This window comes from Mycteria americana, chromosome 7 (genome assembly GCF_035582795.1).
Source record: "Mycteria americana isolate JAX WOST 10 ecotype Jacksonville Zoo and Gardens chromosome 7, USCA_MyAme_1.0, whole genome shotgun sequence".
NCBI lineage: Eukaryota > Metazoa > Chordata > Aves > Ciconiiformes > Ciconiidae > Mycteria > Mycteria americana.
In genome coordinates this window covers 37574976-37592543 of record NC_134371.1, presented here as the reverse complement: position 1 = coordinate 37592543, position 17568 = coordinate 37574976, and the positions used below count along the sequence as shown (strand labels likewise).

Sequence of the window (17568 nt, the reverse complement as noted above, 5' to 3'; positions counted from 1 at the left end):
CCAGTTGACTGGAGATTAGCCAATGTGAAACCCATCTACAAGAAGGGCCGGAAGGAGGACCTGGGGAACTACAGGCCTGTCAGCCTGACCTTGGCACCGGGGAAGCTGATGGAGCAGATCATCGTGAGTGCCATCACACAGCATGTGGAGGATAACCAAGGGATCAAGCCCAGTCAGCATGGGTTCAGGAAAGGCAGGTCCTGCTTGACCAACCTGATCTCGTTCTATGACAAGGTGACCCACCTAATGGATGAGGGGAAGTCTGTGGATGTTGTCTATCTAGACTTCAGTAAAGCCTTTGGCACTGTTTCCTACAGTATTCTCCTGGAGAAACTGGCTGCTCATGGCTTGGACGGGTGTACTCTTCGCTGGGTAAAGAACTGGCTGGACGGCCAGGCCCAAAGAGTCGTGGCGAATGGAGTTTACTCCAGTTGGCGGCCGGTCACAAGTGGTGTCCCCCAGGGCTCTGTGCTGGGGCCAGTCCTGTTTAACATCTTTATCAATGATCTGGATGAAGGGATCTAGTGCACCCTCAGTAAGTTTGCAGACGACACCAAGTTGTGTGGGAGTGTTGATCTGCTGGAGGGAAGGAAGGCTCTGCAGAGGGACCTGGACGGGCTGGATCGATGGATTGAGGCCAATTGTATGAGACTCAACAAGACTAAGTGCAAGGTCCTGCACTTGGGCCACAACAACCCCATGCAATGCTTCAGGCTTGGGGAAGAGTGGCTGGAAAGCTGCCCAGCAGAGAAGGACCTGGGAGTGTTGGTTGACAGCCAGCTGAACGTGAGCCGGCAGTGTGCCCAGGTGGCCAAGAAAGCCAATGGCATCCTGGCTTGTATCAGAAATAGCGTGGCCAGCAGGACTAGGGAAGTGATCGTGCCCCTGTACTCAGCACTGGTGAGGCTGCACCTTGAATACTGTGTTCAGTTTTGGGCCCCTCACTACAAGAGGGACATTGAGATGCTTGAGCATGTCCAGAGAAGGGCAACGAAGCTGGTGAAGGGTCTAGAGCACAAGTCTTATGAGGAGCAGCTGAGGGAGCTGGGGTGGTTTATCTTTGAGAAAAGGAGGCTGAGGGGAGACCTTATTGCTCTTTACAACTACCTGAAAGGAGGTTGTAGAGAGGTGGGGGTCGGTCTCTTCTCCCAGGTAAAAAGTGATAGAACAAGAGGAAGTGGCCTCAAGTTGAGCCAGGGGAGGTTTAGACTCGATATTAGGAAATTTTACTTCACTGAAAGGGTTGTCGAGCATTGGAACAGGCTGCCCAGGGAAGTGGTTGAGTCGCCATCCCTGGAAGTATTTAAAAGATGTTTGGATGAGGTGCTTAGGGACATGGTATAGTGGTGGTCCCAGTAGTGTTAGGTTTATGGTTGGACTTGATGATCTTAAAGGTCTTTTCCAACCTATGCAATTCTGTGATTCTGTGTAACCCTGTTGAAACCTTCTTGCATAGGAAATGGCCTCTTGTGCAATGTGAACAGCGGGACCACTCAGGCCTACAAATATGCCTTCCCACTTGCATTGTGGTATCTAAGCTAATGGCAGGATGTTTAGGTGGAGGACCTTCAACTCTGGAATTTGCTCTCTTCATTTGTCCAGTACTGTCAGTCTGCTGGTTTTTGTGGAACGTTAATTAAAAGGCTCATTCATGTTTGTTCAAGGCTTATCAGAAGCAGATTTTTGGAATTACAGTGTGTTCATAGAGCTTTTATCTCTGCAATCACTTAATTTATCAAACAGCGCAAATGGTGTAAGCTGCATATTGGTATAGTAACATAAATCTTAACAAACTGTGCTTTAAAGATATCACATGGCAATAAAGGCTTGACTTGGCTTATCGTTAGACAAATGGTGCAAAAGGGAATCTGTTTGTCTTTTGTCACTTTAATTTTCTGCTGTTAGTTTCTTCTCTGAATAAAATAGACTTGAATAGTCTGCGATTCCTATTCTGAAGCTTCTGTTACTATAGGTAGTATTTTATGTGACGTTTGGTTTTGGTTTTCTTCTGTACAGTTGAAATGCATATATGTACAGGAAATAACATTTTAAAACTTGCTGTGTGAAGTTTAGCTGTGAATTCTTGGTGTACTTGTCATTAAAAATCCATCCTTGTTATTCTGATTGAAACTGCTATTAACAGTTCAAATAGCCATGAAGTTGTAGTCTAACATATTTGTAATAAATTTCTCACAAGCCCTTAGGAAACTTTGAATTCAAACTTGAAGCTTTCGGTAGTATCTGTGCTTGAAAAATCTTGAAAATGCAACTCTTTTTATTTTTTTGTTTCAATTTTTGATGTGTGTTTCTTTTTCTGAAGATTCCGTAAAATGAACAAGCGTCTGGTTCCCAGAAGACCCCTGAGTGCCTCCCTGGGCCAGCTAAATGAGGTGGGCCTGCCTTCAGGAGCTATCCTCTCAGAGGAAGGGGGAGTGGACTTGCCCAATAGGAAAACTTCTGCTCTGCCAAATGGAATTGTGTCAACAGGCAGCACAGTGACGCAACTTATTTCCCGAGGGACTGACTCCGGTTACGAAAATGCTCTGAAGCCAGGGAAGATGGATCATCTGAGTAGCAGTGCCCCTGGATCCCCTCCTGACTTGTACGGGTCTTCCTAACTGTTGTTCTAATTGTCATGTGTGTAAATATGCAGTAGAAACGAAGTAAACCCATTCTCTAGAAAAGAAACAGAACAGGGTTTTTTGGGTGGTTGTGGGTTTTTTAAAAGTGATTAAAGAGTAGAGTAGAAAACTAAAGCTAAAACTCTAAACTGCTTTACTTCCCTGTTTGCTTATATTTTAATTGTAATGTAAGCCTTCAGAAGGTGGACAAAGAACAGTGTTTTAAAGTACAGTGTGCTATATCAGGCCTTAATGAGCAGTGCCATCTTTCTACTTTTTAGGCTGGAATCTGTCCCGAAGAGCTCTATTTCTGCCTTACCAGTGAACCCTCATCCTGTGCCCGCTCGGGCACCAACAGATCTGCCTTCAGTGTCTGTCACCAAGCAGTTGCAGATGGTACCACGAGGGTCTCAGTTGTATAATACTCAGCAAGCAGATATGTTTTATCAAGATCCTAGAGGAGCTGCCCCACCATTTGAGCCAGCGCCCTACCAGCAAGGTAAGTTTGAGACCAAGATCTCTATCTTTCACCTTCATACTGATTTTATTCTTTCTTCCTACTCTGGTGTTTACTTAAGCTCTTAAGGTGGAGTTTTCTTGCATATCATGTGAACTATAGGCACTAATGTGGTGATGGCATAATAAAATGGAAATTGGCAGGCTTTTTATGTCTTGATTGAGGACTTCAATGCAAGTGAAAACAGAGGTTTGTAGCCATCCAGTGTAGCAAATCCTTCTTTCTTCAGTTTTTCCCAGCTGGGCTAGATCAGGGATCTGGTAAACCTTAATTCAGTTTGACTTGGGGAAAATGGAAATAAAGCTTAACCAGCAGAGAGGGGTTTATACTTGAGGGGTGAAAGTACTTATGTCCTTAATTAAAAGTGTATGAGTGTTTCAGAAATGTCTGCATGTGCATGTGATGGGTAGAAACAAGTGAAATTAGAGAAGGGCTGGGCCCAAAAAAGAAAACATAATGAAAAAGGAAATAAGAGGAGAAGTTTTAAGTATAAAGAGACCAAGTGGAGAAAGACAATATTGAAGGGGATTAAAAAAAAAGGAATGGCTATATATAATGACAGGGAATGATTCTTATGCAACATACGATTGGAGAGAGAAATGACATCAAGTGACGTTAATATGAAAGAAAAATAAGGAATGAAAGACTGAAAGAAGAAAAACCCTGGGGGGGCAGGGGGCAGGACCTATCGTTGAGAAAGTTTCAAAGCAACTTTTTTTTGAAGGGGGGAGGGGGGGGCAAGCTTGCATTTGATTGTTGTGTGCAAATGAAGATCTGAGTTGTCCACAAAATTTGATGCGCATGTTGTTGATGATGTGCACATAGTCATGCATCTTTTTAAATTATCCAGAGATCCCAGATAGATGACTAAAATCTTCAGGTAACTATGAGGTGTGATCTTAGAAGTCTCTGGTGATTCACAGTACTGAAATTTCCTTCTACTGTTCAAGAGGTAGAACAAATCTTTAGATAACTTTAAATTGTAATTAATCCAAGTTTCTGTACACAGGCAGTGGCTCTGATATGTTGGGACAAACTGAATTTAATTACATGAATAAAGATGTACAGGCTAATCTTCAGTTTACTTTTTAGGTCTTGTGTAGCTAAAAGCATTCATATCAATTTGCAGAGACATTCTAGTGAATTATTTCTATTTGGTATGCTAGCAGGATTTCTGTGGCATCTGTGGTGGGCTCAGTCCCATCACCTCTTTTCCAGCTACTGTAACCTTTATACCTTGCTGGTGTCTTATTTAGATAATTAAACTATGTCACTTGAGCTTTGGATCAGCTTTTGCTTTTTCTAGGTTTTCTGTGGTTAATTTTTGAGTAGAAATACCAGTTAGACAGTGGGGGCAGACAACAAATGTGAATTAATTTATACCATTCTCTTCATGATCGTAGACTGGAGTATTTGAAACAATTCATTTTTGTGGACAGTTGTGATAATTACTTTCTTGTTTGTGTTTTTTCCTCTTGCCTTATTTCAGGAGTTTACTATCCCACTCAGTCCATGTCTCGCTTTGTCCGACCTCCTCCATCAGCTCCTGAACCTGGTCCGCCTTATTTAGACCATTACCCACCCTACCTTCAGGATCGTGTGGTGAGCCCACAGTACACGCAGCCGCAGCAGTATCCTCCTATGGGACAACCTATATACCCACCACACTACGACAGCCGTCGTGTATATCCCCCTGTCCAGCCATATCAGCGAGAGGAGATTGTCCGAGGAAGCCCTGTACCCATTGAAATTCCACAAGCAGCTGTACCTTCCTACGTACCTGAATCCAGAGACAGATACCAGCAAACAGAGGGTTATTGCCCAGTGGCTCCTCATATCAGTCAGATCAGACCTTCATGCCACAGGGTATGGTTTTTATATTGTGTTTTTGCAGTTGTTTGAGAGAGAAAATATAAACTACTTGACAAGTTGAATATTTTTGCAGTAAGGTGATGGTTTTTGTGAGGAATTAGAAGTTTGAACTTTAAGAAGGGGTACATTTGACAAAGCTGATCAAAAACTGGAAGGCAGTTTAGTTACTGCTCAACTCTGCAATTGAAATGCTGTTAACACGTAAAGGAGTGGGCTGTTACTTAATGCTCAAAGTAGAAAAGCCTTGTAACTAATTCTGGAAGTCTCATATGGCCCTGACTTTCCAACAAAGATTAGGCTGGAGAGGACCACTCTCTAGTGCAGATTAAATATAGCGTGTGCAAATGCTTGTCTGTGTGTTCTTGTACTGCTCATCTGTGACTGACCATCTTTGTGCCTAAATAAATAAATATGCAAACATACACTGCTTGATAAGGGAACTAAAAATTCTGCTCTTCCAAATTTTCTCTACTTTAAGGTTGCTAACTGGAGGGTCTTCCTAGTAGAAGTGCACAAACATGTTTTGGTAAATCATCAGGTGGAATTGAGTCCTGTAGAATATTTGGACTTAGGTAGCTGTCATTCAGATTAAAGGCTCTTAATCATATTGCTGAGTCCAGGAAGCATTTTTAACATAGCTTACAGATGTATCAGTTTTGAATTTGACACATTTGTGGGATGTTTAATTCTATTGCAAAATGAATAACAAATGCAAACTAACTGTGACTAGGTTATGATCTGTAGAGTTCTACCACTTTCCCCCATATGACTGAAATGGGACTTGCCATGCTGGAACATGTTCCAATGGAAGCTTTGCCAAGTTGGAACACAGTGTCATGTTGAGCTACCTGTGAGTTAAAAGATTAGTAGTTTTAAAGTTAGAAACACTGGGTTAGTCGAGGATCTAATCAGTTTTGGGTAAATAACATTCCTTGCCTTTGGAGTGTCTTGAACTAACACTCTGGCCAGTGTAGGAACACGCATATCCTATATTAAACATGAAAGTTAACAGGTAGACTTTAACAAAGTGATCATTATTTATTATTGTAATGATACTGTCTATTCACTGTATTTTCCTTTTCTTGCAGTATATGGTTGCCATATTTTGTAACATATTTCTGTCTTCATTTCAGCCGCATCCCAGCCTGGATGAACTTCACCGACGAAGGAATGAGATCATGGCCCAGCTAGAAGAGAGGAAGGTGATTTCTCCACCTCCTTTTGCACCGTCACCAACCTTGCCTCATCCTTTTCATTCGGAGGAGGTAAGCATATTTTGACAAAAATGTGACTTACTAGCATGTTTAGAAAATAATTCGGAGTTTGTGTGTGCTGATAGGTGAAGACAACAAGAAAATTAGAACAGTACAGTGTTGGCAAGTGTCGGGGGCAGTAGATTTTGTGCTTCGGGTGGGAAGCCCTTATAGTTCAGTCTCCAGTCTCTCAATTGGCTGTTGATTCTCTGATCTACCACTGATCCCAAGTTACCTGCTTTTGGTGCAACCAAGAGAATTAGTTTTGAACCGTTATTAATTGAAGTAGTCAGTCTTCACAGTTACTGGACTTTGTTTCATTTGCTCCTGACATGTTTAGAATTAAGTAACAGCTTGATAGAAGCTTATTTTTTTTTAACCAAGGTCAAAATATCACTTTCATACTGGCCACGTGAACAGTCAGCACTGGGAGTGTAGCCAGGTGATCAGAATTTCACACATTTCATGCTTGCCATGGCCCAATTCCAAATGGTGATGTAGTTGATGAAGAAAAACACCACCAGGATTATTTTTTTAAGTTCACTGCTGTTGAATGAAGTAGTGGTGGCTGTGAAGCTGCTTCTTCCCTTCACTTACAGAACCAGATTTTTGTGTTTGTACAGTACTTGGATGAAGACCTGAAGGTAGCTGGGAAATACAAAGGAAATGACTATAGCCAGTACTCTCCCTGGTCCTGTGACACCATCGGCTCCTACATTGGAACCAAAGATGCAAAACCCAAAGATGTTGTGGCAGCAAGGAGTGTGGAGATGGCGGTATGTAGGGATTAGGGGAACACAGAAGTAAAGTTGATACTTCTGTGGGTGGGGAGGGACTCTTTCATTTGCTGTCTAGGGTGACAGCAGTGCTTGTATTTAGCTCAAAAGTGCATTATAGTCAAAGAATGCATTTGCAAGTGTGCAGGGTGCTTTGTTTTCAAAGTTATGAACAGTCCTACATCTGTGTAGTTGTTTTAAAATACTGGATATAGATGCAGGCTAACCACTCTGCTCTAAAGCCATGGATAGCAAGAGATACTTTGCCATGATTCTTTACGCTTACTTGAAATCCAAAAATGACTGTACTGGCAGCTTGTTAATTAAACATGTCCATCTGTTGCTTCCTGCACTACTTTCTGTCAGGCAGATGCTGTAACTTAACTTTGTGCTATTAAGTCCTTTTAAGGTGATTGTGACTGCTGTTAACAATGTTACTAGTTTTTACTTGAAGGACTCTGTGATTTGTGACCACAAGAATACCCAAAACTTGCATGAAGCTTTTGAGAGAAGCATAGTCGTAACATAATACTAGGCTGATTCTTCTTCAGGGCAATTTCTAACTCTGTGCTGTGCTTATTCTGTCCTTCACTGAAGCCATGGGTGTCTGACTGTGATCTTATTTTGTGCTGCTACATTTTTGCTAGGTCAGTTTTGCAAAAAGAAGGGGCTGCCAGGGTGTCATTATTGGGAGTTATGAATGTAGAAGAAAAGAAATAGGATTCTGAAATACCATCACTATTCTGTTTCTTCCTAACTTTTAAGCATCACTCAACAGCAAGAAGTATGCTGTTAGCCTGTGCAAATAGGAAGACATTAAAGTCTTCAAGAGAAAGGACTATTTAGTCTGAGGGACTATTTTAGAGATGCATCTCTTTCTCCTTCACCTCCCATCTGCAAAAGTGTTCTGTCATCTTTTGTATGTATGTCATCACTGTCATGGTGACCTTTCTTTGGCCAATAAGGGGAGGGGGAAGAAACTTCTATCCAGAATTTATTCTTCTGTGGACAGAAGAATAACCACTTAACCTAAGTCATAGGATATTTCTGTCCTCTTTGCCCACAAGCAGGCTTCCCTGTTTCCACTCTACCTCATTGGAATTAAATGCATCTGGTTTCTGTCCACTGAATTGCTTTCCTGTAAGACCTTGAGGGCACTATGTGAAATAAGAGCAGAAAGGAGGCTTTCTCCCAGAAAAAGCAGAGCAAGAAAAGGCATTTAATCTGCAGCTTTGGGTTCTTAAATGTCCTTTTGCTCTCTGTCCTACACAGTCTGTTTGCCTTGAGTCATAAGGCTGTTACGTTTGACCGGGGGAAGTACTGAGATTACTCAGAATCGGCTTACTGCTGTCCAAGTGGCAGTGTTCAGGAACCAACAAACAGCTCTTGTCTTTCATCCCTGCTGCTAGAAGACTGTGCAAACAAACTGGAACTCAATTAAGAGAGGCGTAATAAGTTTCTGGAGAAGCAGCCTCCTTTTTCATTGCTAAACAAAGTGGTGTTCAGAGCTAATTTTCAGATAAGCAAATAGGATCTCTGCTGTTCTTCAGTTTTTGTCTCCTCACAGGAAAAACATTCTCAGGAGACCTTCATTGCAGATGGCAAGTGTATTAATTCTTCCTTTTTTTTTAAATTGTTTGTAAAAGATTCCGTTTTTCAAGGATAATAATAATATCATCTGAGAGTGCATAATGCTGGATTCTATGCAGATGGCATTGCAACTTCATTATGTTCTTCCCCCCCCCACTCAGTAAATGGAAATAAATTAGAATTGGTACTAGCATCCTACAGACTTGAGATTAAAATGTCATTTTTTTCAGAATTCCAAAGTAGATGCTGTCTAATGCCTCTTCTAATTTCAACGTTACACTTCTTGAGTTTAGCTTCCAACTCAGTTGTGACTGCCATTTTCATCCCTTAATTCCTGCTTTAGCTATGTTATCTTGTCTGTTTCTAGCAATCCTTATCCTCACTGAAAGCTTGCAGAGTTTTATTTTAATTTTGGACCATACTGAAGTTTTTAGCCTTTAGCCAGTCCTCTTTGTGTAGTAGCCCCACTTACCTTGTTCTTTTTGCTGTACACAGCACTGTGCTACAGTTTTATATCTTTAGCAAAGTCTTGATTTTGGCAATTCTTAACATTTTCTGGCAGCCAACAGGTAACTTTCCCATTTAATTAAGTGCTTTCCCCCCCCCCTTTTTTTTTTAATTTAAGTCTGTTTATTTCTGTCACTGTTTTGTGTTTATCTGGATGTGGTGATTATTTAGGGGGTGGGTGTATTTTTGTTTTGTTTCTTTTGTGTTGAGGGTGCTTTTTCAAAATTTATTTTTATTCGTGCAAACAACCCATTGACTTGTGTCTAAGATACTTGCTCCAGGTGACTTCTCCCATAACTGGCCTAACTTTATCTCAGGAAAACTTTGTTAAAAATCTTTATGATATTCTGTTGTTTCTTCTTCTAAGTAAGTTAAGTCAAATTGACTTATCCTGCTAAATCAAGCTTGTTTTCTGTGCACAACTTTTCCTTTGTGATTACTTGGCAAAGTTCTTTGAGTAGAGAGAGAACATTTTATCTGTTCGTTTGCTGACCCATTAAGGTGTGTGAGTGTGAAGCAGAGTTAGAAACCAGGATGTTCCAAGCAGTACTACTGCTTAATGAAAAATGTGCCTGAAAAGATTTACTAGATGTGTCCAAGTAAGTGCTGTACTGAATAATTCACATTTTGAATCATCTGCATGCTGTTAGATGATATGGTTCTTAACACTGGGCTTCAGAGAAATTTCTTTTGGACTTTGGAAGGAGTATGTATTTCTCAGATGCCCACTGATCTCCTCTTTGACTTTATTCTGGAGGTGATATTTTTTTCCCTTCTGTCCCATTTCCCTGCTGTCTTAATTTCCTTGTGTTGCTGCTCCCTTCTCTTGGATTTGTTTGCAGTTAATTGTGCAGCTGTTTCACAGTGGTGGTAGTAATGGTCATCTTAAGTTAGACCATTAAAGAGACATCACTAACAGTGGAGTTATAAACTGAAGAATAGGAAGACTAGAATCATAGAATCATATAGGTTGGAAAAGACCTTTAAGATCATCGAGTCCAACCATAAACCTAACACTGCCAAAACCACCACTACACCATGTCTCTAAGCACCTCATCCAAACGTCCTTTAAATACCTCCAGGGATGGCGACTCAACCACTTCCCTGGGCAGCCTGTTCCAATGCTTGATAACCCTCTCGGTGAAGAAAAATTTCCTAATATCCAGTCTAAACCTCCCCTGGCGCAACTTGAGGCAATTTCTAGTTGAAGGACTAGTTGAAGGATGAAGGGAATAGAGAATACAAGACAGACTTACTATACTGGTACCAGGTTGTTGTAAAAGGAATGTGGTTTTGTTAATTTCTGCATAAGTTTTTGACTGCCTTTTCCATATCTTGTCTAGAATGTAGATAGTAAAGCCATGCGTGACCAGCGATTAGACATGCAGCGACGAGCAGCAGAGACTGGTGATGATGACCTCATTCCATTTGGAGACCGACCAACTGTGTCGAGATTTGGGGCTATCTCTCGTACTTCCAAAGCGATGTACCAGAATTCTGGTCCCATGCAGGCCATGGCGGTTCAGGGAGCTACCACCAAATCAATCATTTCGGGTATGATGTGTTTTCTTGGATTTTGCTGGCTGTTGCTGTTTTCTTTAGTGCTACTGTGTAGTGCAAGTTGAAGACAGCCCCTGTAAACTTGTTTCTTGTCTTAGAAATATAGATGAAATGTATGTTATGCCACTAAAAATAACTCTAGGGCTACACTGAGAAGCCTGAAGAAAAAGGCTGCCACTACTTCCTGTTCCACAGACAGGTTTGTGCGCACGTCGTATATGTGTTAGTGACTTGTTGCTGTTCGGAAAAAGTTATATTGCTCTGCTGGTCCCTCTGAGATGAGGCTTATTTTAAATCTGTTGTAGTAGAATCCAGAAACTTACTGCTTTCTTAAATATAATGCAAAACTTAAATATAATGCAAAACCATTTCTTAAATATAATGCAAAACCATTATATGCATAGCTAAGTACTGTACTGGACTCCTACTTTATGGATAGTTGCTGCTGCAAGCTTAATGCGGCCATTGTTTTGTGTACTGTTAGGTGAAGCAAATAAAGTGGGAATGGTTTATTTTCTACACATCTGTCTTCTAATCATATGTATAGTGTGGCTGTATATCTTACTCGAAAAGATGGTCTCTCTGAGGTGCACTGAATAATCTTAAGAAATGACTTAATTATATTTCCCCCAAACTTCCTTCTAGATTTTTTGAGGAGTTAACTGCTGGAAACAAAACAAAAACTCATTTGCTTAATTCAAGTGGTAACTTTCTAGACTTTATCACAGGTAGAACTCTGGCTTCCCTGAAAGCTTAGTCTTCAAACTGGTATTAACTAGGTATCTCAGAATTATCAATCAACTCTTGAGTCTTTTAGGAACTTAATGAAAATAATTGCTCTCCTAGTGGCTGTAAGTTTGGTTTTGTGTCCCCATCACCCTGTGTGTCTGAAGTCCTTCACAAACTCATAAACTGGAAGGTTGTAGCAAATCTTGTTGGACGTGCAGGATGTCATGCATTATGCATATGAGACTGGTCACACATAGTATTTTTGTGCTCATTTCAGCAGAAGAGATGTTAGACTTCCTCACTGTTAGAGGGCTGACCTTTCTGGTTACTCTTTAATTTCTGTCCAGTTCTGTGTGTTGGCTGAACTACTTAAAGCATAGTTTTGTAGTAATGCGACATGGTTTTCTTTCTGTTCACTGGCAGACTACAATCCTTATGGAACTCATGGTGGTTGGGGAGGCTCTCCATATTCTCCTCATCAAAATATACCTTCTCAGGGACGTTTCAATGACAGGTAAGATTGCTTTATTTTTCCTTTGCCTTTTTCTAAATTTTCTTTATCTATTTCTTTCTGTACCAGCTGAGTAAAGCTTTTTTCAGAAATCTCCTTATTTTTGCTTTTCTGATCCCAAAGGGAGAGACTGTCCATGTCAGATGTGGCTGGTCATGGGAAACAATTGCCCTCAGCGGAGCGAGAGCAGCAGCTGCGCATGGAGCTGCAGCAAGTAGACCATCAGATTAGCCAGCAGACACAAATGCGAGGACTAGAGGTTGGTACCAACATTTGGAAGAGTGGTGAGGGGTAGTATGGAGAGAGATGAAGCTAGTGAAGCTGCTTTTCACGTGTTGATCTTTCTCTGACTGTATGATTCAGTAACAATACTTAATTCGGTGATGCCAGGCATCAGGACTATGGTACAAGTGTAAACCTCTCTGCTTAGCAGCAGAAACTTGGCTGCACTTCACGTGCAAATCAACACCATACTTGAATCTGCACTCTGTGCTCGTTCATGTTTGCTTTTATTCTCTCTCTCTCACTTACTCCCCCTCTCTCTTCATTTATTAACTCAGAGGCAAACTTGTGGTTTAGATACCTGTACCTCTTGGCTTTACTGCTGTTGAAGATGTCTGATTTTATGTACAGAAATCTATGACCTTCATCTGTTTCGTGTTTGGCTTTGTGTTGTACCTGTTTCTTCCTAAATAGCACAAGCCACAAGAGTCAAGAAAATAAATATTTAAGATATTTAGCTTGAAAAATTAAAGCTTAATCGTTTATATCTCCTTGCTTAGAAGAAACGTAGTCACTTGCAACATGAGGAAAGATAGGAGCCTGCATTTGTAAAAGAATTAATGATCTGAGATCTTTGTTTGTATTTTGAGACACAGAAGGAGGAATGTCAAGGCATAATAAAAGAATTGTTTTAGCAAAGCTTTAGCTATGTTTTTTCCCCCTCCTAGGAAAAATCAGTAAATATTTACCAGAAAACTATTCTAGGTACCTCAGCAACTATTCATTTTAGTGTTTTCCCAGAAGGAATTGTTATAAGTAGTCAATAGCAGCTTCTGCTGAAACTATGGTTACCTAAGAACATGTGTTATAGAGAATGATTATTGCAGATTAGTTGTAGGACCTCACAATTTTTAAGTCACAGCAGCAGTTACAACTAGTATGCATTTCTTAATTACTTGAAACATAACTTGTGTTCTTGTGCTCTTGTTTGGGAACAAGAGGAGAAAATGTTTTAAACCTTGCATGTCTACCTTTGCCATAATAGAAGAGTATTGGAAAGTTGCAAAACCCGTAAGTGGCCTGCCTCTCCTGCTCATTACTATTGTGATTGTGTCAGCGTTAAATCCTACATAGTTGAATTTTGAGCTTTCATTTTACCATAATTTGAATTTGTCAGAACAAACCGGTTATTTTGAGCTTTCAATTTATCTCATGTTCAAAGCTGCAAGTAGATATTTGAAACCCAGGAGGCTTTATTGATTTACCTGTTACAAGGTTGTAGCAATCACTTAATTCAGTCAGAGCATGAAGAACTAGATTATTTTGCTTTCTTCTTAAATGAATCATCATTTCTACTTGAAGACCAGCCAGATGTTTGGTTGTGTGGAGTAGTAGATAGTGTGTTTAAATGCAGAGCATGCGCTTACAGAACTGATTCCCACGTATTAGCAGATTTTTGGAGTGGCTGACATGGTTACCGCTTTTACTTGGCTGCTAGTAACTTGCGACTTGTGAATGACTGTAATCACTTGCCCCTCTCTGCTCCTGTGCTCTCTAATCTGGGTCAGTAGAGCACTACATATTGACATCCACATCTCAAGATATTTTATATGATTTAGTAATAATATTGGCTCTACTGTAGAATTTGATAAATTCTGCTGTAAAATAAAGCAGCAGATTTGCTTATCTTCTGTTATCTTTTGTTCAAAAAATAGCTCACAGAAAAAGAATAGTGTTTTTGTTCATGTGCTTAATCTTAGTTTTGAGAAGGGAGCCGTATATGGGGAAAACCCATACAAACTTATTACAGTAAAAGGTATTCAACACTTCTTGTTTAAAAGTGAAAAGACTTGTCTGCATGTAAAAAAATGTTTAAACTTGCATTGGAAGTGAGTTCGATTGGGACCTTGTTCAACATGGAGAGAGAAGGCCTTGGTTTTGCAAATAAGCAATACTCTAGAGTTATGGCCTAGAGCTCTTTCTGTGCTTGGTGTGTTGTGTGCTCAGTTGTGTATGTGCTTGGCTTTATGCATTTAGGCTGTTAGTAACAGGCTGCTGTTGCAGAGGGAGGCGACTACCCTGGCAGGCCAACCACAGCCCCCACCCCCACCTCCCAAGTGGCCTGGGATGATCTCAAGTGAACAGCTGAGCTTGGAGCTACACCAGGTGGAAAGGGAAATTGGGAAGAGAACCCGTGAGCTGAGCATGGTGAGTGCTGTGGGGGTGGGAGGCAGAGAGGTGGAGTGGAGAGCCGTGTACCTGGCTGCAGCCCTTTCAACCCTGGCAAAAAGGCTCTCTGCTGGATGACCACAGCTGGAGTCATCTATCTTCCTCGTCACCTCTTTATTCTTCAAAACTCCTGAAAAGTTTCTTTATTCTTCTTTGTGAAGAATTTGAATTCTAGCAACTTTAAAATATTCTGCTGTTACTTTGATGCCATTTGAAAATAAGTGTGGTGCTGAATTTGTTGAAAACTATGAATCATCTCCAAGGTCACTGTGCCATGAGTTGTGTAAACTGCTTTAACATGGAGAACATCATCTGCAGGTACAGGCTAGCATTCAGAAGTCTGTGTTGTTACAGTCTATGGTCTTTGCTTGTTGTTACAAGGATCATCCCTTCCTTTTGGGAAGTACTGTGTCCTGAGAGGATGAGCGTATCTTACTGAGTCTGTTTGCTTGTCTCACGGCTTTTGTGGGTTACACGGTATGACTCCAATTTACAGGCCTTCACCATCGGTCCCAAAGGATGAAGTCTCAAATTCTTTTAACACAATGTTAAAGAATTTTTATTCTGTCCTTTTTTTAAAGGAGAGCCAGTCTTCACTGGATATAAAAAACAAACTGGGCACCACTAAACAGACAGAAAATGGACAGTTAGAATCGCAAAGCAAGGTTCCAACTGAGGACCTCGCACTGACATTCAGGTAACATGGGTCTTCAACCTTTCTTTGTATAATAGGAGAATTACTTAATCAGGGTCACTCTCTGGTATATGAATAATACCCCTTGCCTCACATTGTCTCTGGTGTGGAAGGATCTACTAGGAAATGATTAGACAAATCAAGCTTTTTATAATGCAAGCATGAATTAAGTGCCATTTCAGCTGATGAGTAGTTGAGTAGAATGAGACTCTATGTCTGTTACAAACATTGCAATTCTGCTGTTGTGTTAAGACCAGAAGTCCATCTAGTCAATATTGGATGATTAGTAGGGAGGAGCAGGAGATAAACAAGAAGCATAAAATAAATCTTCATCTACCATTTTAGTTTCAAAGAAATGTTCCAAATGTGAGAGGAAAGTTATTCCATCCTGCTAAAGTTTGTGATGTGGATGTTGTCTAGGAAGGTATGTAACTTTCAAACAAAGTTCACTCTTATTTGTAGGCAGTAATTTTTGTCTGTGTAGGTGCTGGGATTGATTTAAACTCACATTTGATAGTCAGTTGAAATAAGATGTTGGCTGGGAATGCTGGAAATCTACACAGCAACCATTTTCAGATGGCTGCAAGCATCTGTATGTATTCAGACTAATACTTAGAACAGAAAAGTTCAAATGCTGCAGATGTTTCGCTAAGTCAAGTTTACATAACTTCATGTGAGCAGTTTGGAATCTGGATATTTATTCAGAAAGTGTATTTATTCAGAAAAGGTTTCCCCCTCAATTTCTTATGAAGTCCTATAACCAATCTTTGAGCTCCGCGCTGCACCATTAGATTGAGGCCTCCAGAGTGGAAACTAATTTTTCCATATAAAATTCTGGAAGTAATGAAATTGAAACAACTATTTCTTTTTTATTAAAAAAAAAATTAAGATATATTATCCAGATAAGTTAAATATTCTGGAATGTGTGCATTGTACAGATTGATACTGTACATCTTGTGGCATATACTGAAATACTTTGCACAATATAACTAATCTAGAACCCTAAAAATATGTAGTCTTTTTTGTTTTCAATTAGCCTTATATTAGTTCTTCTCTTTCTGGTAAGTACCTGCAGCATACCAGACAACCTATTTATTATACAAGGCAAGTCTTTATATGTTTACATATGTTCACAACTGTTCACTGAGATGCTGCAGCAACAAATATTGAAGTCTTTTTACTTAAAACAAATGAAAAATCTCAGTAATTACTTCTCTTCACCCCCTCCCCCTTTCTCCTCAACTTTCTTTCAGCAGTGATGTTCCAAATGGATCAGCCTTGACACAAGAGAACATTGGCCTCCTGTCAAACAAGACGGCATCTCTTAGCCTGTCAGAGGACCCAGAGGGAGGAGGAGACAACCATGACTCCCAGAGAGCGGGAGTTACGCCCACATCTGCTCCATGAAGTGAGACCAGCATACCCCAGAGTTTCTTTTGCTGGGGTGTTGGTAGCTTCCATCGTTTTTTTCCAGGGGTGATTGGAGAAACCCAGGAGCAACAGCGGTAGCAGAGCAGCAGGTCCAGAGGCAATGTGCACAAACACAACTACTAGAAACAAATCCTGCACATAGTTCACATTAACGCATTTTTTAATTAAAAAAAAAATGAAAATTAGCAGTATCTGCAAGCAATTCAAATTAAATTTGTTTTTGTTCTGTGAATGAACTTTATTTTAATAACTTTGGACGCCTTGGATCCCAGGGCTTAAAAAAAAAGATATTATATATATACTCTGTTTGATTAATTGTATGATCTTAATGAAGTAGGTTTTTTCTTTTATTTTGGTATTATTACATACCCAGTGCATATTTCCTTATCACCTTAATTTCTCAACGACTAAAACAACCTGGCCACTTCTTTGTATGGTTTAAGGCTAAACAAGGAATGAGGGTTGGAGAGTAGCTGTGAATTGCAGTGTCAAAAGATGTGCAGCAAACTTCATTCTTAAAACAATTCCTACCATTGTGGCTAGGAACTGAACCCTAGCTTGTGTGAGACTGCTTAAATTATTTAAATTTAAACTACAAGTGACAGAATCTTTGCAATGCAACAGGTGCAGTCCTTCGTGTACATCCCAGCACAGCATGTGTAATTAAAAAGGATAACAAAATAAGTGTCCAACATACCTTATGTTATTTGAAGGTTGCTGGCCTTTTATTTTCCATTGGGACTAAAGAGGTCAGCAGAATGCAGACCAATCTAGTACAGCATGGGCATTTCTGAAGCTGGTTAGCTGCAGCTTGTGGTTGAGAGGCTTAACTAACCAGTGAAGGTTGTGCAGCTGTGACCAAGGCAGAATCTCTAGAAATAGGAAGTAGAGTGAACATAAGGTTGTGCAGTTGCTAGAAGGATGTTAACCGCTGATGAGCTGGTGAACAATGTTAGTTCATCCAGTGTTTGCTGGTTTTTTTGGTTAGTTTTTTTTTTTTCCTTCTCACTATGCCTTTAAAACAAGCTTACCCAAAGTCCATACAATTAAGTTGCT

At 40.3% G+C, this 17568-nt stretch overlaps 1 protein-coding gene across 12 annotated transcripts in view; it reads left to right on the top strand.

The window, feature by feature from the left end:
- Nucleotides 1–16884, top strand: part of RC3H1 (ring finger and CCCH-type domains 1) — a 63316-nt gene extending 46432 nt beyond the window's left edge. For 4 of the 12 annotated variants that reach the window (XM_075507863.1, XM_075507860.1, XM_075507861.1 and 1 more), the window contains 11 exons: nucleotides 2321–2602; nucleotides 2903–3120; nucleotides 4628–5004; nucleotides 6144–6275; nucleotides 6869–7039; nucleotides 10480–10690; nucleotides 11849–11939; nucleotides 12060–12195; nucleotides 14196–14366; nucleotides 14969–15084; nucleotides 16335–16884. In XM_075507863.1, the coding sequence (XP_075363978.1) occupies nucleotides 2321–2602; nucleotides 2903–3120; nucleotides 4628–5004; nucleotides 6144–6275; nucleotides 6869–7039; nucleotides 10480–10690; nucleotides 11849–11939; nucleotides 12060–12195; nucleotides 14196–14366; nucleotides 14969–15084; nucleotides 16335–16488 (2059 nt within the window). In that variant the 3' untranslated portion in view covers nucleotides 16489–16884. The remainder of the gene's footprint in view (nucleotides 1–2320; nucleotides 2603–2902; nucleotides 3121–4627; nucleotides 5005–6143; nucleotides 6276–6868; nucleotides 7040–10479; nucleotides 10691–11848; nucleotides 11940–12059; nucleotides 12196–14195; nucleotides 14367–14968; nucleotides 15085–16334) is intronic. The other 8 variants (XM_075507870.1, XM_075507869.1, XM_075507865.1 and 5 more) reach the window with 8 other exon arrangements.
- The last annotated feature ends 684 nt before the right edge of the window (nucleotides 16885–17568 follow it).